The sequence below is a fragment of the Lipomyces tetrasporus genome (assembly GCF_029532465.1).
Source record: "Lipomyces tetrasporus strain NRRL Y-64009 chromosome Unknown POJ06scaffold_2, whole genome shotgun sequence".
Classification (NCBI taxonomy): domain Eukaryota; kingdom Fungi; phylum Ascomycota; class Lipomycetes; order Lipomycetales; family Lipomycetaceae; genus Lipomyces; species Lipomyces tetrasporus.
The window spans coordinates 1,938,597-1,963,390 of record NW_026611597.1 but is presented as its reverse complement, the minus strand read 5'-3'; the positions used below and the strand labels follow the sequence as shown (position 1 = coordinate 1,963,390).

The 24,794-nt window shown below is 47.2% G+C and overlaps 10 protein-coding genes across 10 annotated transcripts; 5 read left to right on the top strand and 5 right to left on the bottom strand.

The window, feature by feature from the left end:
• Nucleotides 1-2,538: 2,538 nt before the first annotated feature.
• Nucleotides 2,539-3,777, top strand: POJ06DRAFT_192916 (Nse4 C-terminal-domain-containing protein; the record flags this gene model as incomplete). The annotated part of the gene is made up of 2 exons (XM_056184893.1): nt 2,539-3,493; nt 3,551-3,777. The coding sequence occupies 2 exons, from the start codon at nt 2,539-2,541 to the stop codon at nt 3,775-3,777; spliced, it is 1,182 nt and encodes a 393-aa protein (XP_056046615.1).
• A 639-nt stretch (nt 3,778-4,416) lies between these two features.
• On the bottom strand, nt 4,417-6,664 carry POJ06DRAFT_246774 (RTC4-like domain-containing protein). The gene has a single exon (XM_056186823.1). It carries the CDS (start codon nt 6,571-6,573, stop codon nt 4,525-4,527), a length of 2,049 nt encoding a protein of 682 aa, XP_056046614.1. The 5' UTR covers nt 6,574-6,664; the 3' UTR covers nt 4,417-4,524.
• A 570-nt stretch (nt 6,665-7,234) lies between these two features.
• On the bottom strand, nt 7,235-8,100 carry POJ06DRAFT_236100 (transmembrane proteins 14C-domain-containing protein; the record flags this gene model as incomplete). Its single annotated transcript, XM_056185883.1, has 6 exons — nt 7,235-7,360; nt 7,427-7,485; nt 7,545-7,609; nt 7,707-7,765; nt 7,878-8,030; nt 8,086-8,100. 6 exons carry the CDS (start codon nt 8,098-8,100, stop codon nt 7,235-7,237), a joined length of 477 nt encoding a protein of 158 aa, XP_056046613.1.
• Nucleotides 8,101-8,470: 370 nt separating this feature from the next.
• On the bottom strand, nt 8,471-9,572 carry POJ06DRAFT_64487 (DAD family-domain-containing protein). The gene is made up of 5 exons (XM_056191322.1): nt 9,163-9,572; nt 9,044-9,101; nt 8,917-8,980; nt 8,770-8,838; nt 8,471-8,715 (listed from the first exon to the last, which is right to left on the bottom strand). The coding sequence occupies exons 1-4, from the start codon at nt 9,448-9,450 to the stop codon at nt 8,772-8,774; spliced, it is 477 nt and encodes a 158-aa protein (XP_056046612.1). The 5' UTR covers nt 9,451-9,572; the 3' UTR covers nt 8,471-8,715; nt 8,770-8,771.
• Nucleotides 9,573-10,418: 846 nt separating this feature from the next.
• On the top strand, nt 10,419-11,233 carry POJ06DRAFT_266018 (uncharacterized protein; the record flags this gene model as incomplete). Its single annotated transcript, XM_056189124.1, has 2 exons — nt 10,419-11,163; nt 11,214-11,233. The coding sequence occupies 2 exons, from the start codon at nt 10,419-10,421 to the stop codon at nt 11,231-11,233; spliced, it is 765 nt and encodes a 254-aa protein (XP_056046611.1).
• A 1,115-nt stretch (nt 11,234-12,348) lies between these two features.
• On the top strand, nt 12,349-14,300 carry POJ06DRAFT_246753 (uncharacterized protein). The gene is made up of 3 exons (XM_056186822.1): nt 12,349-12,817; nt 12,888-13,431; nt 13,493-14,300. The coding sequence occupies exons 1-3, from the start codon at nt 12,629-12,631 to the stop codon at nt 14,203-14,205; spliced, it is 1,446 nt and encodes a 481-aa protein (XP_056046610.1). The 5' UTR covers nt 12,349-12,628; the 3' UTR covers nt 14,206-14,300.
• A 580-nt stretch (nt 14,301-14,880) lies between these two features.
• On the top strand, nt 14,881-17,734 carry POJ06DRAFT_64390 (cortical protein KAR9-domain-containing protein). Its single transcript, XM_056191321.1, has 3 exons — nt 14,881-15,752; nt 15,805-16,045; nt 16,102-17,734. Exons 1-3 carry the CDS (start codon nt 15,124-15,126, stop codon nt 17,587-17,589), a joined length of 2,358 nt encoding a protein of 785 aa, XP_056046609.1. The 5' UTR covers nt 14,881-15,123; the 3' UTR covers nt 17,590-17,734.
• Nucleotides 17,735-18,493: 759 nt separating this feature from the next.
• Nucleotides 18,494-20,290, top strand: POJ06DRAFT_64367 (uncharacterized protein). Its single transcript, XM_056191320.1, has 2 exons — nt 18,494-19,337; nt 19,388-20,290. The coding sequence occupies exons 1-2, from the start codon at nt 18,597-18,599 to the stop codon at nt 19,946-19,948; spliced, it is 1,302 nt and encodes a 433-aa protein (XP_056046608.1). The 5' UTR covers nt 18,494-18,596; the 3' UTR covers nt 19,949-20,290.
• Nucleotides 20,291-20,631: 341 nt separating this feature from the next.
• POJ06DRAFT_299419 (uncharacterized protein) lies at nt 20,632-22,428 on the bottom strand (the record flags this gene model as incomplete). Its single annotated transcript, XM_056190683.1, has 4 exons — nt 22,218-22,428; nt 21,956-22,135; nt 21,492-21,893; nt 20,632-21,440 (listed from the first exon to the last, which is right to left on the bottom strand). Exons 1-4 carry the CDS (start codon nt 22,249-22,251, stop codon nt 20,632-20,634), a joined length of 1,425 nt encoding a protein of 474 aa, XP_056046607.1. The 5' UTR covers nt 22,252-22,428.
• Nucleotides 22,429-22,580: 152 nt separating this feature from the next.
• POJ06DRAFT_246745 (uncharacterized protein) lies at nt 22,581-24,647 on the bottom strand. The gene has a single exon (XM_056186821.1). It carries the CDS (start codon nt 24,340-24,342, stop codon nt 22,948-22,950), a length of 1,395 nt encoding a protein of 464 aa, XP_056046606.1. The 5' UTR covers nt 24,343-24,647; the 3' UTR covers nt 22,581-22,947.
• Between the last annotated feature and the right edge of the window lie 147 nt (nt 24,648-24,794).

Here is a 24,794-nt window from a genome sequence, read left to right as displayed (position 1 = left end):
CGTCATCCGGGTACGGTCGAAGACCGCGCGACCTTTTTGGATTTAATATGCTTCCATGGACTTAATTAGATCATGCAAATGAGGTAAGACGTTCATGTAATTTCATCCGATGACGCTCTATTGATACTTGTTCTATTGTAGTATAACGCTGGAAACTCGCATGCTTCTTATTACAAGGTCGCATACTCCAAAAGTATTATACAAGATACAGCCTATATCGCCAAAGGTAATAATCCGCCCACAAGAAATTGGTGGGAGCGCGTAACACACTCTGACGCCAACAATGATGCACTTATTCAATGATTTAAGTTATCACAACATAACATTTAACGTCGCTTATAACAGTTTCCGAATATATACAATATCTTTTTCTCTTATAGACCATTAGGACAGTACGACACTAGTAGCGATAGTAAACGGGGGTACGACGCTTCATCTGGTTCAAGATCCACGCAGCCTCTTCCATCTCGCGATTGACTGGGAACGTCATCGATTCCGGCACCATTTCTTCGTTTGAATTGTACTCGGTCTCGAACCCAGATTCTATCTCCGTCATAAGACTGCTGTACCTTAAGACAATCATTCTCGACGACTTAGGAGCTTCAAATTGCTTTGACACCACCTCAAATGCCCTTTTCGAAGTCGGCGATTCCTTCGTTGTGTTAGACTTCTCCTGGTTGACTATTGAAGTGCGACCGGTCTGTCTAGAGTTAATCGTGAGCGCAGCAACTGAGTTTTTGCGAGACTCAGCGATAGAATTGTCGCCGAGCTTCTTGGGTGGTGAGCGCGCACGGGATGACCGCCTCGTTGGTCCTGACGGTGAAGCTTGGTACTTCCCTATTGGGGTTGATGAAGTCATTTGAAGTTGTGAAAATGCGCCGAGATTGTTCCAACACTTGACAAATGTTGTAGTTGGAGGAGCAAAGCGAGCTGCGCGACGGGTAATAACGGCTTTTAATGCTCGCGATTTCCTTGTTTTCGGTTCGTGGATTTGTGTTGGTATCGATGGCTGACTGCCAGCTGATCTGGCTTTAACAAGGACCTGCGAGTGATTGAAACAAGAGGTCGGTACCTATCCGGTAAGGAACGAATGGCTAATATGACGTCTTGAAATGACGAGGTCGGCGGATTCGGTGTTGACGGTTACGCCGCCAGGCCAGACTGCAATCCGCTCAAGTCAACTCGAACTGTGTGAACTGTACAGCACAGGTACGAGCTGTATAGATCTGCTAAACTGCTGCTGGAGATTCGTTCTATTGGGTTCCTTGTGCATGCTTGCCTGTAACGTAGGAATGTAGTAAGTAATGCTGACAGCTGCCGAGATCGGAAGCGAAGATATTGGCAGCACAGGGAATAGGGAGCAATCGATCTCGAATCTGGCCATGCGCAAAATACTTTGATGCTAACTTTGACTTATAGTCGGCCTGTTGAATCAAATGGCAATTCTGGAGGAAGCACAACGTATTCAATATTGCAGTGACAGACTTCCAAAAACAGCAGGGTCACCGAGTCTTCTACAGCATATGTATTTTAGCCTTAATTCCAGCCCAGCTTCTACTGAAGTATTCTTTCGGTTTCTTTGCACAGACGCCTTCTCCCATATTCTGTACACAGATAGTAAACATTCAGCAGAATAAAACATCTGCCAGTTGGTCATAGCTCGCACTACTGCACCGTACTGGTGTGCACTAAGACAACCAGCGGGTCTATTCAGATATCGTACATCAGCGGTTACTCCCAACAATAATTCTTGTATGCCGCAGTTCTTGACTATATCCCTGAGAACATGCGAGTCACACTGCCATCAGCTCTGCGTCATAGACGTCGACTGCTCTATATCGGGGAAAATCCTGCCAAAAGTTATAAATCCTTATTTTTCTTCGATAATTAATAGGCCAATTTTGTTCCCGTTCAGTAGCGATGGCGTTGTGGTTAGCTGACTTGCAATGGGAACTAGCTAGGTGAGCTGCCGAAATCCCACATGTCATAGAGCAGGTTTGCGCAGATTTGGACATGGCGCCCTTTGTGTTTGTGTTGATCATATCAATGGGTTAGAGCTCGTGTAACCGCTATCATATTCATCGCATCACTGAACAGTTATGCCCTATCTGTGCTCAGACAACTAAATTCGACGCGTTCTTTGGCGACGCGAGCTAGTGGAACATTTTATTAACTTACTCTTGTGAAGTTAGCGTTCAAATGCTCACTAAAGTAGCTTATTATCGTTGATGTTAGTCCGTTGCCTAAACAAAATGAATTAATGAAATAGTATACCTCGCAAGACCGTTAACGTAATTAAGTGCATGTGGAGGCCGCAAGGCCTTATGTGTAGTGCCTAGAAGTTAGTTTCCGTCGAACGCTCATCTTAGCGCGTCCTCTGCAAGTTTGGATTCCGCGCTCCATCACCCTAATCAACCAGGCCCCTCAGACCGCGCTGCCGGTGTATCATCAACAAACCACCATTCGATCATGCCACGGCTACGAAGACCGCTCAGCCCTTCGACAACTGTTTCTTCATCTCCCTCTGAGAAAGAGAATATGGCATATCGACGCGAGGACACGCAAGCCCAGACGCCTAGTGACGATGATGAACGCGTCGCGCGCGACAATGAACGGAGTAGACAGATGGCTCAAAAGTCGTCGTCCGCGCAGAAACGGAAGCCTAGTCAAGGTGGTACCGATAATTCTAGCAGGAAGTCGCAGAAGAGTTTGCAGGGCTACGACGCGACACAGTCTGTCTCTGAACGACGACAACTTCGAAAGGATTATCGCAAGCTTACGAAAGAGACTGTCGAGTCACGGCAAACGTACTTGAAGCAGGGCGATCCTGGAATTGCGCATACAGTTATCGCGGCAAATGATTTGTACAGGCGAGTCAGACAGACACACGAGGCTGTGCTGGACTCGAGCTTGCTGGTAATTACCGGTGAGATGGCGTACCAGAAAGTCCGCAACTTCAAGCTTGGCTCGTCTGTGGACTTCGACTTGGATGACTTTGTTATTCAAGTAAAGAAGTTCTTATACGGAGACCGAGTTCGGAACGAGAATGGCGCGGAGGAGGATTCGGAAGATGATGAGTGTGGATTTGCAGACGAGGATACAGAGGCGTGGGCGAAGCTAGGGAAGCTGGCATCTGGTGTCTTGCTGCGCCCTGCGACTCACGAGTTTCTTGCCGCTCATGCAGAGCCACGCGCTCCTCGTGCTCCCGTTCAACGCACGCAAGGACAAGGACTCACTCGAAACAAAGCTGATCTTGTGCGACCAGAGGTTATCGAGGAAAGCAGCCTCGTCCGCCAGGAGAATAATACCTCGACTAGTGTCATTATGGTCAAGACTGTCATGGAGATGTTAAACAGACCAGTTAACGCGTTCGAGTTGATTTTAAATCCGGACAGCTTTTCGCAGTCGGTGGAGAACATGTTCTATCTCTCGTTCCTGGTGCGCGATGGTAAGGTCAGCCTTGATGAGGACGAGAACGGCATTCTTATGGCTTGTAAGTCTCGCATTCTAAGTAGGAAGGAAGGAGAAGCTAATTCAGGCCTTCGAATAGCCCTGGTTGAAATGCCTGACGAAAATGATCCCCAGTATCGGCAGAAAGTGGAGGATATCAAACGCCGCCGGGATCAAGGCCAGAACCAGACTGTCTTCGAGCTGGACTACGAGAGCTGGAGAATGCTTATTGAAGCATTTGATATTAAGCGAAGTCATATCCCCACCCGTGCGACCGTGCAGCCTGTTACGAACAGCAGTGAAGGCGCCTCCTTGTGGTACGGCTAAGCGCCCGTCGATATCATTTAAAAGGACTACAAAGGATATCTATAAGAAATAATGTAGTAGGCTGATTCTATGTTGGTGTGTTGTTTCTATGCTTGTATTGTTAAGAGGTCAATGCTATGAGTTGTATTACATGTGGTTTACTGACTATGTACATTAGAGATATTTTGTGTTAGGCTTGACTCTTCAGCTTTGTATTGCTACCGATATGGCATTGAATAGTGCTAAATGGGGATACATATTAACGCTATAGAATACGTCACTGCATTCTTTACACGAACTCGATACTCACTTACAAGATAACAATTTCTTTTTATTGACTGAGAAAAAAATTGAGGACAGTAAGAAAGCGCCACTGGAACTTGGCTCACCCTCTAACTCCTCACCTATCGCTTTTAAGTCTCTTTCAAAACAGGCACCTGAACTAGCTTATCAGGTCTCCATAATACGACGGGCGGGGACTTTGTCTTGATAACGGCAAATTAACTTGATGTCGCATTATGTTTGACGAATTATAGTGTTTGTATCTAGAGAGTCCATCTGCGGGTTAGGTACATCTACCGTGTGCCATGCCTCCTCCAACGCTGGAGTGCGACGTTCGACGGCCATATTTGATCACCGCTAACCGGCACAATCAACTGTACAAATTTTGATTGAATTCAATAAACATATCTAATTATACGGTAATGCCACAGTAACTGTCATGCAAAGACCATAATGCTATTCGATAAATACTGACTAAGCTATTGTTCATCTTTGTAACTCAAACATCTTTATAAAATCCAACGACGCCGCAACCACATCGTCCGTTTTCGCTAAATCGTCTTCATATGCAGCCGTTGCTGGTGTCAGCATAGTCGACTTAGTTGGTGTAACGTCATACCCTGCAATGACACGCGCCGATTTACCATTAGCCCTTTCATTCGTTTTCGACATTTCATTCTCCACGTCTTCGTCGTCACACTCGTCAGCCGCGACCCTTGGTGAAGATGTAGCTTCCTTCAAAGACACTGGCGACGGAATATCTGTCACCGACTGGGAAGACGATGGAGCTGTACTCTTCTTGCAATCTTTGATATTCTTATTCTCTGGCTTCTTGTCCATCAAATCCTTGCTTTTCTCTCCTGGCTTCTTCTTTTTCGATGTCTTCCTCGCCTTGGACTTATTTTCAGCATGATTGTTATCCGATCCGTCAACCAAATCACGCTCATCTCCAAAAACAACGCGGCCGTACTCTATGCTCTCCTGCCGGATCGTTTCCGCCGTGTCCTCATCGACATTTTGGTCCTCCATGATCAACCTTATCGCAAGTTCCGGAACAAGAACAGCCGAAGCATACCCTGTTATTGAAACATTCATGATCCATCGATTCCGTCGAGAGGCTCGTCTGATTGCGCTTTCACTGCTCCGCAATGCCACACGTAATAACACGCTGTTTCCCATCAATCCGTAATATCCCGGTAATAGATCACCCAGACCATCTTCCATTTGCCCCAGCGCATCCATGCGGCGGCCCCCCAATGCAACAGCACCAGCTTTGGCTTTTTCCTGGAATATCGATGGTCTAATTTCGTTGATAATATCTGGGAGCATTGCGGTATACTTCTCAGCCCGCTCAGCAAGCTTGCCTTCGTCCAAGTTAGTAGGATAATTCTTTCCTTTGGCGTCCGCTAGTGTGGATTCCCGCCGATGGCTGATACAAATCGCGTATGACCGCCGTAATGAATCCGGTACGGACTTGAATCGATATCTGACTGCATCTGATACCTCCATCCCGCACATAGGACACGTCCGTAGTTGGATCTTGTCGTCGAAATTACGCAAGGTCCTCTCGTGCTCATTCGTACTGTGCTTCATTTCGATAGCATCTATCGCTGCTAATTGTGAAGGCGCTGGTGACGAAGACAAATAATCGTTGTCGTCGATAGCTCTGTCGGGAATAGTAATTTCCACCACTTTCTGGTTCGCTTCATTGATCACTGTTGTCGATAGTTCCATAAGCTGCTTAAATTGATCCAGCTGGATGCCCGGCTTTTCAGGACTGGCATGCTGCGAACTCATATCAGACACTCCTGCCGCCGCCAACTCATCCGGACTTGAGTCAGCCCTCGGACGTCGCCGCATTTGCGTTGGTCTCTCGTCCACGTCGTTGTCGCTCATCTCGATAGACGCGCCAACTCCCCGAATGCGCCTTGTCTTTCTAGAATTTCTGTATGTCAGCGAAGTAGAACCGCGTTCGACTTGGCTCGATGTCAGGCGTCGTTGGCCCGACTGGGGGCACGGACGTTGTGAGTTCTGAGAGGGCTGGGATCCTCCCTGGGACGAATGTCGACTCCAGGACGTTCTCGGCGGTCCAGTTCCACCTGACTGCCATTCGGACGAACCAATAGCTTGATTAGGATTTTGCTGTGCAGACCGAATCCGCTCGTTAACCAGTGTGGCTTGCGACGATGACGGAGGCAGCGGTGAGGAATGCAAGAAATCACTGAAAGTGCCCACAGACATTGTCGGTGATGCGTTTGTAACCGGCTTCTGGCGCTTGTCACGTACTTCCTCGCCTTCATCGACATACCGTTTCGGCGAGCTTGCCGGCCGAGATAGTTCGCGGCTGCGGTCACCCCGGTAGACATGGCCGGCATGCTTGGCATTTAACCTCTCATCTTCTCGTATCCGCGGTGGTGATCGTGGCGGATTATATTGATCGCCCTTCCCACGGTGCCGTTGACTAGGTCTGCCAGAATTCATCTCGCGACTCCTGCTTGAGGAGTTGGTTGAGGATTGTCTAGGGGCACGATACATTGTCTATGACATTGTCACGAACTGGCAACAGCTTGCGTATCCCGGCGTTGGTAAGTCGAAACAATCGTCTAAGTCTGCAGCTGCTGACTAGCGACCAAAAATACCGGAATCTCTTTGACGCGAGCTGGAAGGGCGCAATGTCGACCGTTTGAGGGCTAGGGCATGCGACCCAACGCGACAGTAACGCGTCTTATTTAGTAAGGTATCTTGTCACGATATAGTTAAGGCTATGCAATATTCGTATTCCACGTCAAGTATTGACCTTGCGCTCGACCAAGAAGCAATACGTTCAGAATATGTCATATTTGCAGTTTGCACGCCATAAAATTACAAATGCCGACTTCCGACAGCGTTTTTCAAGAAAATTACATATTCTGTCGGTCGCAAACGCGGTCACAGTGCTGCCACATTTTATGACAGTATTCTAAAATCATACCCAGAGAATGATGAATAGGGACGCATTACTACTTACAGATGAAGGGGAGAAATAACGTTGCCACACAATTTCACTCGGACAACTTGACTGACATCCAATATATATAAGTCAAAAGCACCGGAGCTGCACCCTTACACAGGTCTTTGGTCGTCAACAACAAACTTCATATGGCCCCACCAAGAGTCAGTGGTCCAGGAGAATGTCACAGCACGCCGCAACAGTTCATCACAAGTAGAACTCGCTATATTTCTTCGCATAATAGGCGCCTGCTGTCAATCCAATAATGCTCAATGCAACGGGGACAGGCTTCTTAAGTCGAATTGCACGCGGAGAACTGGCACCAATCAAGAACTATATCCCAGTTAGGGCTTAATTCCTAGCAAGTAAATGGTAGATAATAATGCAAGTTATACATACCAAAGAGGCGACCAGAGCGGTGTGAATGCCATACTCCTTATTCTCTTTGAGCAGGTAGCCTACAGCGATTAATAACCGACATAAAAGGCGAAATCAAGGAAAAAAAATTATCCAATACCGCTGATTCCATAGAGAATACCAACACCAACGCCACCGATAAGTGACGGAAGCGATTTCCGGCGACTGTGAATTAGAATTACTTTAACAATCGCTGGATAATGTGGAAACTTATGCAGTACCAACTAATGACCTCGCTCCAGAACACAGAAAAGACACTTACGCATAGCCGGCAATTCCACCGACGCTGCAGAGCGCCGCCAGAGTGAACGCGGGGTGCTCCTATTTATTGGATTAGATGCCAGCTGAGTATAAAGTACCGTGATCTCGACTCAGCAGTGACGGACGACCTCCAGCAGACTAACAGCACGATTATGCTTAAGAACATACTCACCATTAGTGCAATTCGATTAATTAAGTGACAATCGCCAAAACTGGAGGTGCGAAAATTCCTGTGAAAGACAGTGAAGTGAGGATAATGTAAATGACAAATGAGCTGATCAGGGTTATCTAATTCAAACTCTAAACTTTTAAGGGTATCGCCAAGCTAAATGAGTCGCGGTCGTGTTTTATGTCCGCTGAGGCAAATAAATATATCACACAGGTCCAATGGCCATGTAGGAGTCTTCGGCTCGCATCCGCTGTTGGATCATCCATCGGGCCACCTTATCTATATTGAAGAGCTTCTATTCATCCGGCTTGGCTCCCGACCAACAAACGCGAGGCAAAAGGGGAATTAAAGTCTTGACTTTGCGAATTGGGATTGGAAGACCCATTGATTTTACGTATTGATCGTCATAAGGTTATGCAGATACCCGGCCGCGAATATCTCAGTGTGCATTGTAGATCTCCCGGTTACTCATTACGGTCTAGGAATAAGACTCTCAGACTCGTAAATACACACAATGGCTTAGTTTGCCGAGAAATTCAAACATCTCAGTTGTAAAGAATTTCGCAGTACTTGCTGCGTGTGCGTATGTGAGAAGTGGAGCAACCAATGACACAATTTTTCAGATACCGAAAAGTGGTTGTAAATGCGAATGGTCATCGCGACCTTTTGCTACTTGCAAACAGTCGGCTAACGCGTCCTATTACATTAGCCGCGTACTTAGGATCGCTCTATATTTTCTTGTTACAACTTGAAGATCCTATTGCACATTGTAACCAACCAAAAAGTAGCTTTTAAATAAGTAACATTGATATGATACATTGGCACCGCAGTTCCACTAATTCTATCCATATTTTTAACCCACCAGATCCCACCAGTGATCGAAGGCGAAAATTACCTTCAATTGATGAAATTGTAAGCAAAAAAGTGCAGGACCAAACTACCGAAAATGAAGTCTGCGAATGCTCTAAAGATCGACAAACATTAGCTATAGCCTCATAAAAGCTATAGTGACTTCTGTCAAAGAGAGAATGGCAGTTCATACCGTTCGGGTGTTACTTTTTCGAATTGACTACTGTTGTTGGGATTTGCTTGTATGCGGAGCGAAGCTTGAATGTGACACGTCAGCACCATGGGGCCCATAGCCAATCAAATTGAGCTCTGTAACGCACCTGCGAGAACAAATTGACCGACGGTAATACTGAATCCAGAAAGAAAAGCGTTAAAAGGCTACATTTGTCTTGTCAGATAGTTGTCGGAAACAAAAGAACAGCGGATCAAGGTCGCTCACGTAATTTCCGGCTAAAATGCAGTACACGAACTGAACAAGTCCAACGGCCACTAAAAACACCATAAATGTGTCAACTAGCTTCAGTTTCCTGGGAGTGTCTGCGACATAGGATTTCCAAGCTTGATGGACAATGGCTGAAGTGTCAGCTGCTGTTGGAACCGCTGGGATAGTGGATGAGGGGGGCTTCGAGCTACTGGAGACTGCTGGCGATTCTACCGCAGGTGAGGTTGAAGAAGATGCAGCTGCAGCCTTAGCAGCTGCTTGACGCGTTGTCCTCTTTGGTGCCATGATTCCTCTGTGTTTTAATGGCCGACCAAATCAGTTATCCGACTTTGCCAACGGAACGACGTTCGCGATGACGCTACCGTCGCTTCACCCTAACCCTCAAAAAAGCAGGTCCTGCCCCTGCTGCTTAAACGGGCGCCAAAATTTCTTATGTAGAGGCGCCAGACAATATCAAATTTTAGGCTCGAAAGTTGCATTTTGCGAAAATCTACTACTTCCGCTATGGTGCATCTAGAATTTTCGAGCCCTCGCACTCACCACTCTACAAAAAGCCATCAACTACAGCAAATCTTAATAATCACTCTATAAATACATCACTCAAAATGTTAGAATTAATGGAACTTATTTTGATCGCACCTAAAATAATCACAAATGCAAAATTTATGCTTTGTACTTGTGGGTACGAAGGTCGTTCACTATGGCGCAGGTACGGTCAAAAATAACGTTTAACTACTATTGTATTACGGATTATGCCGTGAAACCCGTCATGGAAACTGATAGCGGAGAACTTCGAAGATATCGATAATGATGTCGAAAAAGAATATACATTTGATTCCGAGTTGGTGCAAACTATGAACGCCTTAGCTATGCTGTATGATAAAGAAGGAGAGAAAAAATTGAAGGGCCAGGCGAAGCGCTCTGGCGACCATTGCCGGGTGGTGACGTGCCAGGTCGAGCTTGATGTACTAGCAAACAGCTAGTCAGTAAATCTGCCACTTCATAATAAATTAAGTCGTATGGAAACGATGCTCGATGTGGGGTAGATGTCGGGCAAGCTCGCACGCGATTGAATTACGTTGGGTTGGCGATGCCCTCGTGCCAGTATTGTTGCGCACGTTGTCTGTCGATCAACCGTGGCCTGCTCGCCAAAGAAGAAATAAATTCTCCTCGCGATATACTGACATGGTGTCTGGCACGAATCCTGGCATGTTTCCAGAATTACGGGTCAGAGAATGGTAGAATAGACCAGAATGCCTTCATTCGACGATCTCCCTATAGAGATCAACGAGATCATCCTCCAGCATGCAGAAGTGCTAACCTCGTCTTCAGGAATTCCTCGACTACATAGTTTGGTGGACTACACCAGGGATGTTAGGTTCAATTATTCAGAATTCTCCCTAGTGAGCAGAAAGTGGCGCGACGTTATTCAATGTGAGTTATTCCGCCATCCGGTGCTCGTGGTGGATCATGATTCGGCGGCCTCGGCCCCGAGAGTGTTCGGTTTGTGTGGAAACCTAGGCAAAGCTGAAAGGATTTACCTTGAGAATCCAGAACTGGCAAGATATGCGCAAGGCGCCGACGTAAAGTTTGTGCCAAGCGGTTGTCCAGGTGATCCTGAGAGCATTCGAAATCTATTTTGCCGCTTCTGGGTGTTGTTGAAGCAGCTCGCAATGTCATCGTCAAGGAGTGTTCTCCATATTGAAGGTAGTTGCGAGACTGAGTATACTTTTAAAGTCAGGTTTATCACTGACAACAACTATAATCAATCTGGAGGCGAGCCTCTCGTCGTGAAGGTCGGTTGTCCCAAGGAGTTCTCCTTACCAGAAATTAGCGTTCCGATTCGACTGAAATTCAATGACACTTTTGAGCCGCGGGATTTTATAAGTCCAGATTTGATGATGGCAATGCTGAACGGCATGCCCAAATTAATAGAGCTGAAGATGGGCTGCCATAGATTCAGTGGAAAGCACCAATTCCTGACCTTCTTCTATTCATGTAAGCTTGTGGTTCTATTAGTGCTCTCGCATTTATTAATATATCGACAGCGCAAATTAGCGAGCGATAGTACGTGGAAAAAATCACTTCAAATTTCGTCCGGGTTTATTTTACACCAGCTTCAAGGTAACTTCAACGTTGCCGGTGACTATTTATATAGAAATACTGCGCAGGAGAGAAACTCACAGAATCTATTTTGCGTCAGTGTCCACTAGCGCTAACGGTATTTGTAACTGTCGGCGTAAGTGCCTGATAACATCTATTTGATAGCGAGTCGAGTCAAGACGCAATAGACTATTGCCGAACGACAGTGAGGGCTCAACAAGAAATAATGGCATGACCCACATCGACTGCGCATACATAGTCCCAAATAAAGTCTTAGTACCGATTCGTCGATAGCTTTGAGGAACGGAATGGGGATGGGTGAGCAGGCTGGAGAGCGGCATCTCCAGTGAAATAGACTGTAAGAAATACTTGATTTACTGCCTAAATCCGCCCCATTGCGATGCCGACAATTCCCAAAATCCAAATATTTCGAGTTTATCGATTGTATGTTGCACGCCTAGTAGGTCGGTATCCTGTAAGTTTAATAGTCTCCAGAGATCGTCGAATTGGTTCGTAGATTCGTACAGCCAAAGTTTCTAGCAAGGACGATTACTATTTTTGAATTCGGAGATATCGGATACATGGCGGAACATATTAGAACAAGCCAGAAGGTTGGTGAAGCTGAACCTGTTTCCATATGAATACGCGAGCTAGTGTCATAATCTGGAATAAGGTCATGGCGTACCTGACTTTGGCATATGAATTATGTGGCATCGAGACGTTGAATTGGATACATACATGCATGTGCATAAACTATTGATCTCTGTGTTGCAAGACAGGAATGAACGTCTAGCAAAACGGCACGGATTGAAACGTTGAAGAAACATTAACGCTGTAACAAATTAGTTCACGACCAAGTCGGCAGCTCTATAACGCATGATCAATAATATTTGAGGTGCTCGGAGTCCGAGTCCGGACATATTAGTCATTGTAAACAGACTCCCAAACTGCGAAAAGTCGCAATTTCCTGAAAATGCGAAACGATTAACTCTATGCTCTGCGGGGCTTTGGTGCGGGTAAACTTTATCCCTGCGTAAGGGGCCATCGCATTTGGGAGACCCGCTTCGCTTCGGCGTAGATCCCGAGTGTGCTGTACACGCGCGATTCAAATGACCTCTTCATCCTCTATACCGCGCCGGTTATCATCATATTATTGAGAGGTCCAAACGGCGTCGTAATTGCCAGGAGCCATTGTCTGAACTGCAATTAACCTTTGTGCACTACAGTCCAAGTGTAGTGTTTATTTTTCGGTTTTGCCTCCAGAGGCCGCATCAATTGTTGGCAGTAGTGCCCTTGGTCGTGAAGTTGGACGTTAGGCAGCACACTCTCGGGCCGTCCGGCTTGATAAACACTGTGTATCATGAAGCCTGTCATACATGGAGGATTGCGGTTAGGAATTGTATTATTAGCTGTGTCTACGCTGCTATTATGGACCGGTGAAGCAGAAGCAAAAGATCCAAATGGAGTGAAATCACAGTTCTTTGACCCCAAGTACAAGCCGCCAGAGGATACACTTGTTACACCGATAGGCCATCCAGGATTGTTTGCTGTGAGTTACTTACAGCGGTTTGACTTTATTTGACAAGCAGTGGAATTAACGTTGTTGTTATGTATTGCAGTTCGCAGGCCGGTGGCATAGATTCCGCGAAGTGTTCAAGGCATCAGTGTGGCCGGGCACTTACTTGACCGTCTTGTCATTTGGAAATCACTGTACGTTTGTACTCAAGCCGCGTATATCAGAATGGACGAACCTCACATACACCGTGTCCGTTGACGACGGTCCGACGTTTGAAGTCTGGAAAGCTATTGACGTTTCTGACACGAAAGCCGGCCCGGTTTTGCTACGAATCAACACCACTGATACCTCATCATACGTTGGAGATATGACCAGCGGACAATCTGCTTCTAGCTCTGAATTGTCTCGTGAGCCCCACGTTGTCAAGATTGTGTCTTCCCGGCGGACATCACCATTGTCTATTCAAGGCTTTTATATTCCCACATCCGTTGTCAGGCAAGATCCAACTTGGGTAAATTATCAAAAGGCGTTACCATACGTGGAATTCATAGGGGGCCCTGCTCATAATGAGGAGTCTTTTGCAATGAATAGTGCGGAGTGGACAGCAGCTGAGGGCCTGCATTTCCGTCACAATCATATTACTACTGGTAAGCATCATTGGACTCCACCGTGTTGGTGTAGCCGATTTGAGCTAACGCTACATTTCAGACGATTGCTTTTCAGCGAACTGTACGTCTCAAGTTGCATCGCTTTCTCAACAATACGATCGTCTCAACCCGGTTTATCGTGATGTTTACTATAAACCCGGCTTAACGCATTCAGGCTTGTTTGCATTCTACGAGTCACCACTATTACAGATGAACACTCCCGGCTATGTCATTATTAACGTTGGAGACAAGGACTTCGAGGAAAAAGTCCCACCGATGCAGTTTTCGGATGAACTCTACGATTTTCTCAAGTTCGTGCGAATTAGAGCTCATCCAGATGCTTACATTTTCGTCCTTCTCAAGAAGGGCAGATATTTTCGTGAGACGAGAGACGTAGTTGATCATTTGAGAGACCTGAATATTGTAGCGGTTCCCTCTCCGTCCACTACAGATGCACGTGGATGGACGAGATTTTTGCAGAAACACATTCTACCTTTGACGCATACTACGTCACGCTTCGGAAACTCTATGGTCACATTCAGAGACGCTGCAATTTCTACCAGTAGCGCATTTGCGGTAGTGGATTCGAGTACCAGTGTTACCGCTCAGCTTTTCGTGCTGTTTGCAATAATACTGGGACTTGCGGGTTTACTTTTTCTTCGCCATGGAGTGAGATCAGTTCTATTGGCAGTACTTACGAAAGCCGGCATTATTCATCCAGCTACCAATGGCAAAAGATATAAACCGGGAAAGAGCGGTAACGCATGGGATTAAGATGTTACGGATGCTACAATAGAGGCAAAATTGATTATGTGTATAATACCTGTTAGGAATGTGTTTTGGGTATATATATATATATATATATATATATATATATATATATACCGTCTGGCAGCTCTTTGACAGAAAGCGAGTGATAACACGAATAAATGCAACGTAATCTGTGTCTGCAATTGGAAATGTATTTGGAATTGGTGGCTAAAGGTTAGTCCCGATAGGGTCAACCCTAGTCCACCGAATAACAGATGTAGACAACTTCCTTTAACCGCTGCCTGCATCAACGATTACGTCTACCGAACCATGGCGGTCGACCTTCACCATGGACGCGCATCCACCAAATAACTAGTTACTAGCTTCTTGTAGGCAGCGGTTCAAGGAAGTTGTCTACATCTGTTACTCGGTGGACTAGGGTTAGTCCTGCTGGCGGGACTAACCTGCAGCCACCATAGCTTCTTGTAACCTACATGAATTCCTGGCGACTTTCGACCGGGTAAGTTTCAAAACGGCGGAAGTAATGCTAGCCTGATAGAGGTACTTGCTTGCCATAAAAGGCTAGTACTATAATTTAGCGTGTCCTAAAAGGAATAGCGGGTACGGTCCCAATGCTTTCCCGTTTGTTTACATCCTTCTCGGAACGGAACTTGTTGATGCCGATACTAGGTGTCCTCTGCCCGTTCTGTACATGTGCCGTCTCCTAGATCAATCTCAAATCCGACCAGACGTTCCATACCTGCCATTTTGTGACTTTTCTGTCAGTCCCAACCCCGAGGCTCGGAATCAACTTTATGAGGTTATTCTCCTGATGGTTTGTTGATAAACACCCGCTTGCGCGTCCATATCATCTCTGCGACTTTTTCTACCGACGATCATTCTATGAGACTGTGAATAAATAACGACGTCCTGCGTAACATAATGTCGCCCTCTACACCACTCTCAAGATCCTCGAAGTCAGATTGTTCGCAATTGCCATTCGCTAGTACCGCATCGTTGCTGTCGTCTATTCCTCTGCCAACTGTAGATGAAGACGACGAGGCGCTGGCTACCTTTCTTCACCGAATTCGAAGTGCTAGCGCAGGGTTTGAAGAGCTTGGTGCGCGACACGGTATCAGATTGATCGCAGCGGGTTCTGAAAATCTCGTCGCAGTTGAAAACCAGTTCTCTAACTTGAAACGCCATCTTGATTTTCTACGACCGCGAGCGAATGATGGCAATTATACGAGCAGTACTGCCAAGGACATCTTGTCAGTGGTTGATAGTATTGAGGATAACTTGAGGAAGAGTAGGGAGCAAGTGGATATCGCGTTAGAGTGGAGCGAACTTCACGATTCTGTCATGTCTGATCTCGAAAGTGTCATGGAAGAGAGTTGGACACTTCTGGCAGAGCTTCAACATTACCAGCGAACGCACGATATTACCGAAGTCGATAGATTAGGGAATACCTTAGATGTGGATGCCTTGATGTCGTCATTGAAACAGAGTCCTCAACCTGGACACGGGAAGCTTGTTAATATGAGCGACGCGGACAAAATTCAAAACTCGAAGTATGTCATTGCTATTGTGCAATATGAGTTACGTTGCTGACAGTTAAGCTAGATTGTATGATCTATCTAAGAAGATTCAGCCTCTTCGCGTCAGCCTGGACCTTCTGGATCCCATCATTGGGGACCTGATTCCACGGCTCGAAATACCGTTCCCAGGCGCTCACAAAGATCTAATTACCAAACGCAAATTGTTGGATGCTAAATGGAAAAAGCTGTCGTTTGAGACTGATACAATTAAGCGACAGATGGGAGAAGAGCGATGGATTGCGATGTTAAGGGAGTGCGCTAACCAGGTAGGTCATGGAATATTTGATAGTGGGTCAGGAAAAGACGCTAAAGGTTAGCACAGGCGCGAAAGTTGATGACCGAATTTGACAATGTTATGAACAACCTTGATGGTGTACTTGCTAACGGTTGCGACGCTGGCACGATCCAACGACACAAGGAGTTGTATGAGCAGAAATCGAGAGAGCTGATTCCTGAGATACTCAAAGTCTTGGGACTGTTTTCAGGGGCTATGGAGGACAAAGTGACTATTAGTGGAGACATTAAGAGAGAGCATATGCATTTCAACAATTTTTGGAACGACCTTGACGAGCGAATCCGAGTCTTTGATCAAAAGTATGACTTAGACATATACCAACAAATCGGTTCAACTTGGGGTCGCGAATCTAGATCCTCCATGAGGTCATCTCTCTCTTCCACGTCCGCGACCACCGTGGAGTTCAATTTCAGAGGCAGTCGCAGTCGATCACGAACTTCGGCGCAGTCTAAAGGGGAACCTACTTCATCGACATATTTGTCGCCGTCGTCATCTCCATTTGACGAGGAGCCCTGCTTACAGACTCCCACTGTGCCTAGGAAGGCAAACGAGGATGGCTTCTTCACCCCTACGGAGCCTGGAAGACAGCAGTCCCGGTGCCTATCGATGCGGTCTGTATCACGGGAGCAACTCTGTCTGCTGAAAGCACCGCCATCGGCTATTCCAGTTCGAAAGCGACCTTCGATCACGCCGGACTTGTTTACGGAGCCAGCATCTCTACCAAGAGCGCGAACGCCTTCTGCCGGGCAGCATGATACGAAACGCCGAATTAAGAGCATACCTCAACCGAACTTTACACCTATGAAGGCTGACATACCTCCAGTCCCTGCTGTTATTCCCCAATCGACGTCATTTACAATGAAGCGACTCCAGGCATCGCACGAAATAGAACGCGGAGCGGGCTCTGTTGTCCCAGTGACGCCAACGAGAAAGCAGAGTCAAGTATTTTCTAAGTTGGAACGCGGCAGAACTGTAGAAAAAGAGAACGGAACGGCCACTGGGCATCAGTCCGCTAGGAAGTCTCTTATTCCGGGCCCTACAAGCACCAGTAAGCTTGCGAAATTTACCACCATCTTGACAAACCCACATACACATGCGCATACACCGCAGAGGACTCCAAGGCCTCGGACCGTGTCGTCCAGAGATCCTTTCGGACCATCCTCCAGTGTAACGCTCAACCATCACGCTAGCACGCCAAATCTGTCTTCATTAGCTAAGAGACCATCACGAGCGAATCTTATTGGCAATGTCGGCAAAGCTTCTGTCCCACCCTTGCCAGTCATCCAGCCTCAGACTCCGCTGAAGGCACCAGCCAAAACGTACAAGATGCCTGCGGGCTTATCACCGAACTCCCAGCAGAAGTACTACATCAAATACGGATCTGCCGCTGCTGGAGATGCTGCGGCAATGAGTGGAGCTGCTCCTGCTATGGCTGCGCCTGCTGGGGATTCCGTCAAGAAGCATTCTGCGCGGAAAAGCATTGGCACCGTGAAGGACAAGCCGAGATGGAGATAAATGGCCTTAGCACTGTGTATAGCTTCATCAGCCATTCGCCGTCCTTAATTCTACTTTGATTAATTCTAAGAGGGGTTCTTGTTCACAGTCATTTTTGGAGTTCACTTTCCTTTCGTTTCCCTTGTTCTTAACGACGTTCATGACACCATAGTTTTGAAATTCAAAATTAATTTCTACTTTGGCTTTTCTTTGGATTGCATGCAGATTGTATACAGTGATTGGCCCATCAATACTGGCGAATACGTTTTACGTTGTTTGACTAGATTTCGAGTATTTTGGCCTGTTGCGTATGATTTTTCAAGTCCGGCAGCGCAATGGCTGTTCTCAAGATGCAGATGTTATTTACCCTGATAACAGACGCCAGTTAAATCGCGTACGTTCCATACAGCTAAGATTAAAAAGAGCAGCTCTTTTTAACCCCGATGGATATTATGAGTTAACTCTTTATTAGTGTACATTTTGTATGATAGCAATCTAATATATAACACTTGGCCAGCAATCACACCCATATCTTTCAATACGTCCTCATTAAAGATGCCGGCCCAAAGCCTTAAGGACCACCAGAACTCAGTTATGGATCTGGATCGCACGAGCGTAGCACAAAGTGTGACTGCGTGAGAGGCATGAGGAACTTGCGCAGGGGGCGCAGACCCTTTATGCATAGGAGGAGTGCCTTGCGTTCGCTATCGCGTGCCTGGGACCCCCTGGACCGTTCCAACGCGTCAACACGCACATATGAGCCGCACCCAAACGCAATCTCACCGAGGAATGGAGTCTTTCACAGGCACTAATCTTTCTCATCCCGACAAACGCGTCCAGTCTTGCCTGTCACTGGAAACCCGCGCGTATTGTGGGGCAGCATGTACCCTTCAAAACTTTCCTAGTTCCCCTTCCTATGCTGCGGCCCACCGTTGCTCTCCTTTATTCCTCGTCCCCGTACGTTCCTCCGTGCCTTTGGATTTTAAGCTGCCTTGTTCTACCGCGCTGTTTGACAGTGAATCACGGACATGAACGCTTTAACAATCTCGTCTATTATTGCGTGTATTGGTTCCGTTCTTCTGGCTGTCTTCGCAGTCGCGAGAGTTCTAGTCAAGCATGTGTTTTCTGGCTCGGTCCCGCTTCTTGTCTTCGGGCGATCAAACTGGGTTTTCTGTTTTGGAGCGATTGAGCGACGCGTACTCGGTCTTTCATTTGCTTTATTCCTCTGCAGCATTTTGAATTTTATCGTGTCTTCTCGGGTCGGCAATAGCGAGTGTGACTCTGAGATGGCCAGGTCGTCGGTCTTGCCGATTCTGCTGTGCTTAGAATCGGTGGCAATCCCAATGTGCCATCTGATATTCGTTCTCCCCTCGATCGTGGAGTCTATGCGAACACCGGCTCTTCGATTCGATTCGAAGCTGTCTGATATGCATTCGGACAATCGTTTGATTCTCTCGATTCTCAAGTTTGCAGCGAAGGTTATCGTATTCGCCGGGTCAGTCATTCTATTTTGGCTTCCGGTATATCTGCTCTACACGAATGACTCAAGCGCTGTCGGCACCTGCTTTGCCCAGTCGGGGTCGATGCTTTGGTACATGGGGTCCAAAACTGCCATTGCTGGAAGCGCAGTTGCGATCTGCTTAATTGCGTTGCTGGTCTCGGGAATGATGGCCGTGTTGGCGTACTCTATGTTGCGACGAACTCGGTCGCGAAAGATGGGATACAGGCTCGTAGCGTATCTATACGTCATTGTTGCCACTGTTTGTACTGTACGCACTGTCTCTTACAGGGTTTGATTATGAACTAATGGGTCTGCTAGGCTTTGACACTCCCTGAACTAGTTTATCACGCACGCCGGGAGCAATACTCTGCGTCAGACGAGATTCCAGATCTGCTCAAGTACCTTACCATAGCATCACTACCCGCACATGCGCTGCTCCTGTGCTTGGTCACTATTCTGGCATATTTGTTCATGCCGTCGAAGGAGCTCGATTACGGTGTTTTTGCCGCTGACAATATTGTTGACGAGATACCGGATCAAGGTCATTTCTCGCTATCGTTTTACGCCAGCCCCAGATATGAAGATAAGTACCTGAGTGTCATGAATCCCGGAGCCCTGCAGGATCCCCGCGTCCCTGAGAGCATGAAAATCGCGTTGACTGCAACGTCGACAGCTTCAAGTCTGCAGATGTATGAGCAGGCTGAGACTGAGTCGATGCATGACAGTCACTCGCTCCAAGTTCAAGGGTTCGATCGGACGCATATCATGCCGAGAGATATTATGTCGCCTTTCCGACCGATACCATATTACGCGCCGGCTCCGCAGACCGATACGCCAGTTTTACCGGAAAAGAATCTACATCGGTTCAATTTCCTATGACAATAATGATTCAAGCGCCCATCATTGCATTCGTTTTTGATACTCCATGGCATGGCGTTGGACGGTTTGGTTTGTTGCTTTTAGTTCCGCCCGATAATAATGTCGAATGTCGTCCGACGCTCCTGAAAAAAACACAGGTAGAGCCATGTTCTCACACTCCTTCACGCTCTACGACAACGAGTTTATGTAAGTCACTCATTAGAACGAATCGCATACTACAGCCTCGGGCAGCGGCACTTGCCCGTCAGATTCCTTACACTGTCCACAGTCATTTTCACGCCCTCAAAGACACGGGAACATTGCAATTCACTCGTTTTCAGCATGCTTCACTCATTTGCTTTTGCCATCGTTGCTTAATTCGATGCAAGCCATGCCAAGGCGCACTTGCCAGCTGCACGAGCACGTTCATGATTTCATGCGATTTCTAAGAGTTTAGTGGGGGGAGGGCTCGTCAGCATGTCAGGTTGGATGTTGTTGGATACAAAAGAAAGTTCATGATTTGTGTTTCGTTTATTAGTCAATTCCACTTTTCGTCGGTCAAGAAAGTAGTTTTCAGTACACGACATTTGTTTCTATAATACTGATTATGAATGATTGCTAGCGATACAGATTGCGATCTTCTGTGACCTATCGTGCCCACAAGGCGTACTGTGCTACAGCAGACGCACGTTTACGGAAATGTATTACACCGCCTCGATAGCTTCTGGCCCTGACGTTGGATCTAGAATATCCTGTCGCTCATCATTCCAGAACCTTTTCTCGAATGCATTGAACGCAAGGACACTTATCTTTCCACCCGTAAGCGGCCCGGACGAATCCACGAGCTCCAACCCTGCTAATGAACTGCTTTTCTTTTCCGATCTCAGAATCCGAAACGCAACAGACGCATGGACGGATTCGTTAGTCATAAAGTCACCCTCCAGGGTAGTAATTCTCGGGAGGCCGCCAGTGATAACACTCCTACGACGGCCATCGGGCCAAGTCTTCATATGATTCGTGTACTGGTTTACAGCACGTGTCTTCTTCCCCGCTAGCAAGTACGCCTTGCCCATAAGCCCTCCATAGACGTCGCAGATGGGCCCAAGATACCAAATAGGCTGCCTCCCTGTAGAGCGTTCCACAGGGACTGGCTGGATGGCCTCCCTGCTCTCCTCACCAGCATAATTCATTTGTCCATCCCGTTGGGTGTGGCCAGCCATGATGTTGATGTGCAAATAGTCAGTGTCAAAACTCAACAAATTCGCACATTCGGAGACCATCCAAATCAGCGTGCCGTCTGAAAGCACATTAGGATTGTCGTCTCTTGATGTCAAGAAATTGGAACCCTTGACAATATATTGCATATCTCCACCCCCAATATTACCATGTGAACCGTTAAACCAGACTTGCTTGAACTTGTCAGAGCCGTGTTTGTTTGTGAAGAACCAAAGAGTCGGCTTGAATGGCTTTCGGTTCTCGTCCAACGCGAGCGCGTGGAAAGCATGCTCGACATCTGACGTAGAAATGATTAGCATAGATTAGACACTTTCCACAAATATCCTACTGTTGCTCAAGCTCAAGTTCAGAAATTCATATTTGTTTCTCTGAAATGGGACGAATCTGGGAATTCCCAATGCTCCGACCGTGTCAAAGCAGCCGATAACTTTCACCGTAACATGGCTAGGCGCAATCAGCGTATTGCTTGCAATCAGACTAGATTGCCTCTCCTGAAGGTCCATGTTTTCGCTGAATGGGCCACCGGTGTACGATTTGAAGATATCAACAAACTCGGACATGCCAGGTTTCTTCAAGATACCAAAGTCTGCAATAAATCCACTGATGGCTCGAACAAGATATGCACCTCTGGAATATCCAAAGAAGAATAACTCGTCGCCAACCTCAAAGTTGTACGATATGAAGCTGTATACGGCCTTAATATGCTCCACAATACCCCATCCAAACATTCCTTTACGAAACATGGGTTAGCTGAGCAATTATCACGAGCCGAATATTAGTCCCAAACAGCACCTGCGAGTAAATTTCTGAAAGACTTGAAGGGTCCGCCATCTGTTCCCAGTCCTGGATGGTAGTAAACAATTTGAGGGATAGCTGTTCGATGCCGATCATCTCTGTTCTTGATAGCCCTCGCCATTCGCGTTATATTACTTGGATTCTGACCAGCATCGGACAGCGAGTTCTGCCATGTTCCTAGTCCAGGTTAGTGAGAGTAGATATTTGTCATATGGGCAAAAACAGCGTGATATTGGAGCGGAAAGAGCAATTTCTTTACCGTCGCACAGAATGACTAGTCGCTTGGCCGGCATCTAGTACTGTAGGCGCGAGTGAATTTGTATCAATAGCGCAGGGGGAATCACAATTTGCTGTAGAGATCTCAATAAATGGAGAACATTTATAGACACCGTTTGTAGGAAAGATATTAATCGCCAGCGGCAAGGAAGGTTCCTTTCGGTGCATTTATACTGATTTAGAAGTTCTGTGTGATCACGCGCGCCTACCATACGCGCGCGCGTAAACGATTTCGGCAGACTGTTTACATTCGGACTACCTGGGCGACCGAGGACGTGTACGCGTTTCCCGTAGTCGCACGGGTTCACGCCAATGAAAAGCTTGGCCATCTCCACCTAAAGTACAACAGCTTATCAGATTCTTCAGTATGTCCTTGTGCAACTCCTCACATAAGAAGTCTTGCCGGCTGTATGCTGTCGAATTATTAGGAAAGGATAGATGTATTACGCGGCGTACAGGGACAGGCATTTGTATGCATTGTCTTGTCCGTAAATATCATGTGAAAAATGCATGCCAAGTTCAGACAGCGAATGCCTCGAAACGGATTGTGAACGCGTTTCAGAGACTTCACCACCCAAAGATCGCCGGCGTAGTACTGCGATAATATTGCGACTTAATTCATAAATTACACAATCCCAAAACAATTGTATTCAACAAACGAACCTCTCCTCACACATTCAAATTCCATTCTATAATGAGCGCGTACAGATGCGTTACTCTGAGACTGTCAGTGTGTAGGTAGCCGTTCTCACGGCGGTAGTAGTCACAACAACCGTAGTCCGGTATGGGAAATCCAAATATGTTCTCGTTGTCTCCACACTTGTTCGGAACGTAGTCGTGTAAATGCTCCTGAAAATGGAGATTGACCTTAAAGTCGCTGGGCTAGTTGTGGATGAAGGGGATCTCGTTTCTGAAATGTCTGATAGTACACTTGACATTGTTGAAGTAGATGAACGAGATCCGGACGCGGACACTCGTGTGGTGGTCAAAGTCGAGAATGATGATGCTTCTCTTGTGCTGCTCGCCATTGATTCCGACGAAGAAACGGTTGCGGAAGCTGAAGGGTAACTTGAGGTTGAAGGTCGCATAGAGGCGGACTCTCTTGTCGATGCCGCAGCACTGATATCACTGCTTGCAGCACTCGAGCTAGCTCTAACTGACGACGAACTAGTGGCTGCAGTTGACCGCACAGGCGAGCTGCTGGCACCACCCGCAGTGTTAACGTTGTTATTACTGTTATGTTTTCTTGTTCCGACACCAACACCCACGCCGACACCAACACCAATCGCAATTGCCAAGATCAGAGCCAATATGATTATCCATTTCCGTTTCTTGATTTTCTTACTAGACGCGACCGCTTTCTCTGATATCGCTACAGGAGCCTTCTCATTCGCCGTTGTTGCTGTTTTCGTTTTTCCATTCCCAGTAGCCGCTACTGCTATCGGAGCAGACACAGCTCTATCCGATGCGCCAATTGGCTTCGCATTCCCAGATATCGTAGATCCATCCGCCATTGGCACGGCTGCACGAGTCGGTAACTCGTCTGAAGATGTCAACACCGGAAGCGTTGATTTAGATGTCTCCAGGCCAGTTCCCGGCGTGACAACAACACCGCCTGCGACCGGAGCGGCGACCGCGGGAATAGTCTCTGTCGATGCCCTCGAGGAATAACTGTCTGCAGCATCCAAGTACGCGTCCGTTTCGTAGGCAGACTGTTCCGCGCCACTAGTCGACGTGAAAAAGCTAGCCGTACTTGCTGTGGGAGAAGGTGGTCCTGTCTCTGTGTCGCTGGGGTACTCCGCCACAGGAGGGGCATGGACCGTCCGGGGAGTAGTCGGAGGAGGAGGCATGTCGTCCCTGCGTGTGGCTCCACTACTAGCCGGCGTGACTGTGCTGCTTGAGACTGTCGACGATATGGAAGGAGTGCCGGACACGCGTCGTGGGTTCACGTGAACCTGTGTGGGCCGCGTTCCAACGAGCGAGGCAGCGGTGGCAGTTTGGACTTCGTTGGCGCTCTCGATGGACTCGGCGCGGTCGAGAAAATCGCCTTCGTCGACGTCGCGGTCGGACGCCACTGAAGCGCTGCTAGAGGAATGTCTGTGTGCCATGCCGCAGGTAGCTCAATGCTCAAGAGCAATGTAGTGTTATAAACGCAGTGATGAACGGAGAACGAGATAGCCCGCACACTTTGATTTTCGAATACGTGCAAAACCGTGTCACGTTCGAGCAAGGAAGCGGCTTCCGAACTGTTAATGAAAACACACGCCGGTGCAGGTTCGTGTAGTAAGTGAGAACAAACGTAGAGGTATGCCCGTGGTGTTCTGTTAGCAAGAAAACAACGCTGTGCAGTCAGCTCCGCGATGTAGTAGTTGCTCAAAGATGCCCTGTACATTTCCTTTCGCTCGGCAGGCCCAGCGCGTGAACACAAACTCTAAACCAAACCCCCGAGCAAACCTTCATGCCGAATTCAGAATTTCGTAAAATTAAAAGTGGACGAAAGAGGAAAGTGTGCCTGGCACTAGCTCTAAACTAATTTCGGCCAAATTCAGAAGATACAAAC

What these genes read in the sequence shown, in the direction of transcription:
- POJ06DRAFT_64367 (XM_056191320.1), top strand. Translation starts at nt 18,597, where the DNA reads ATGAACGCTTTAACAATCTCGTCTATTATTGCGTGTATTGGTTCCGTT. An exon ending in TTGTTGCCACTGTTTGTACT is followed by an intron (nt 19,338 to 19,387) that starts GTACGCACTGTC and finishes TGGGTCTGCTAG; the next exon opens with GCTTTGACACTCCCTGAACT.
- POJ06DRAFT_246745 (XM_056186821.1), bottom strand. Translation starts at nt 24,342, where the DNA reads ATGGCACACAGACATTCCTCTAGCAGCGCTTCAGTGGCGTCCGACCGC.
- POJ06DRAFT_64390 (XM_056191321.1), top strand. Translation starts at nt 15,124, where the DNA reads ATGTCGCCCTCTACACCACTCTCAAGATCCTCGAAGTCAGATTGTTCG. An exon ending in GACAAAATTCAAAACTCGAA is followed by an intron (nt 15,753 to 15,804) that starts GTATGTCATTGC and finishes CAGTTAAGCTAG; the next exon opens with ATTGTATGATCTATCTAAGA. An exon ending in TAAGGGAGTGCGCTAACCAG is followed by an intron (nt 16,046 to 16,101) that starts GTAGGTCATGGA and finishes AGGTTAGCACAG; the next exon opens with GCGCGAAAGTTGATGACCGA.
- POJ06DRAFT_246774 (XM_056186823.1), bottom strand. Translation starts at nt 6,573, where the DNA reads ATGTATCGTGCCCCTAGACAATCCTCAACCAACTCCTCAAGCAGGAGT.
- POJ06DRAFT_64487 (XM_056191322.1), bottom strand. Translation starts at nt 9,450, where the DNA reads ATGGCACCAAAGAGGACAACGCGTCAAGCAGCTGCTAAGGCTGCAGCT. An exon ending in GCATTTTAGCCGGAAATTAC is followed by an intron (nt 9,102 to 9,162) that starts GTGAGCGACCTT and finishes AGACAAATGTAG; the next exon opens with CCTTTTAACGCTTTTCTTTC. An exon ending in GAAAAAGTAACACCCGAACG is followed by an intron (nt 8,839 to 8,916) that starts GTATGAACTGCC and finishes GTCGATCTTTAG; the next exon opens with AGCATTCGCAGACTTCATTT.
- POJ06DRAFT_246753 (XM_056186822.1), top strand. Translation starts at nt 12,629, where the DNA reads ATGAAGCCTGTCATACATGGAGGATTGCGGTTAGGAATTGTATTATTA. An exon ending in GCCATCCAGGATTGTTTGCT is followed by an intron (nt 12,818 to 12,887) that starts GTGAGTTACTTA and finishes TATGTATTGCAG; the next exon opens with TTCGCAGGCCGGTGGCATAG. An exon ending in TCACAATCATATTACTACTG is followed by an intron (nt 13,432 to 13,492) that starts GTAAGCATCATT and finishes GCTACATTTCAG; the next exon opens with ACGATTGCTTTTCAGCGAAC.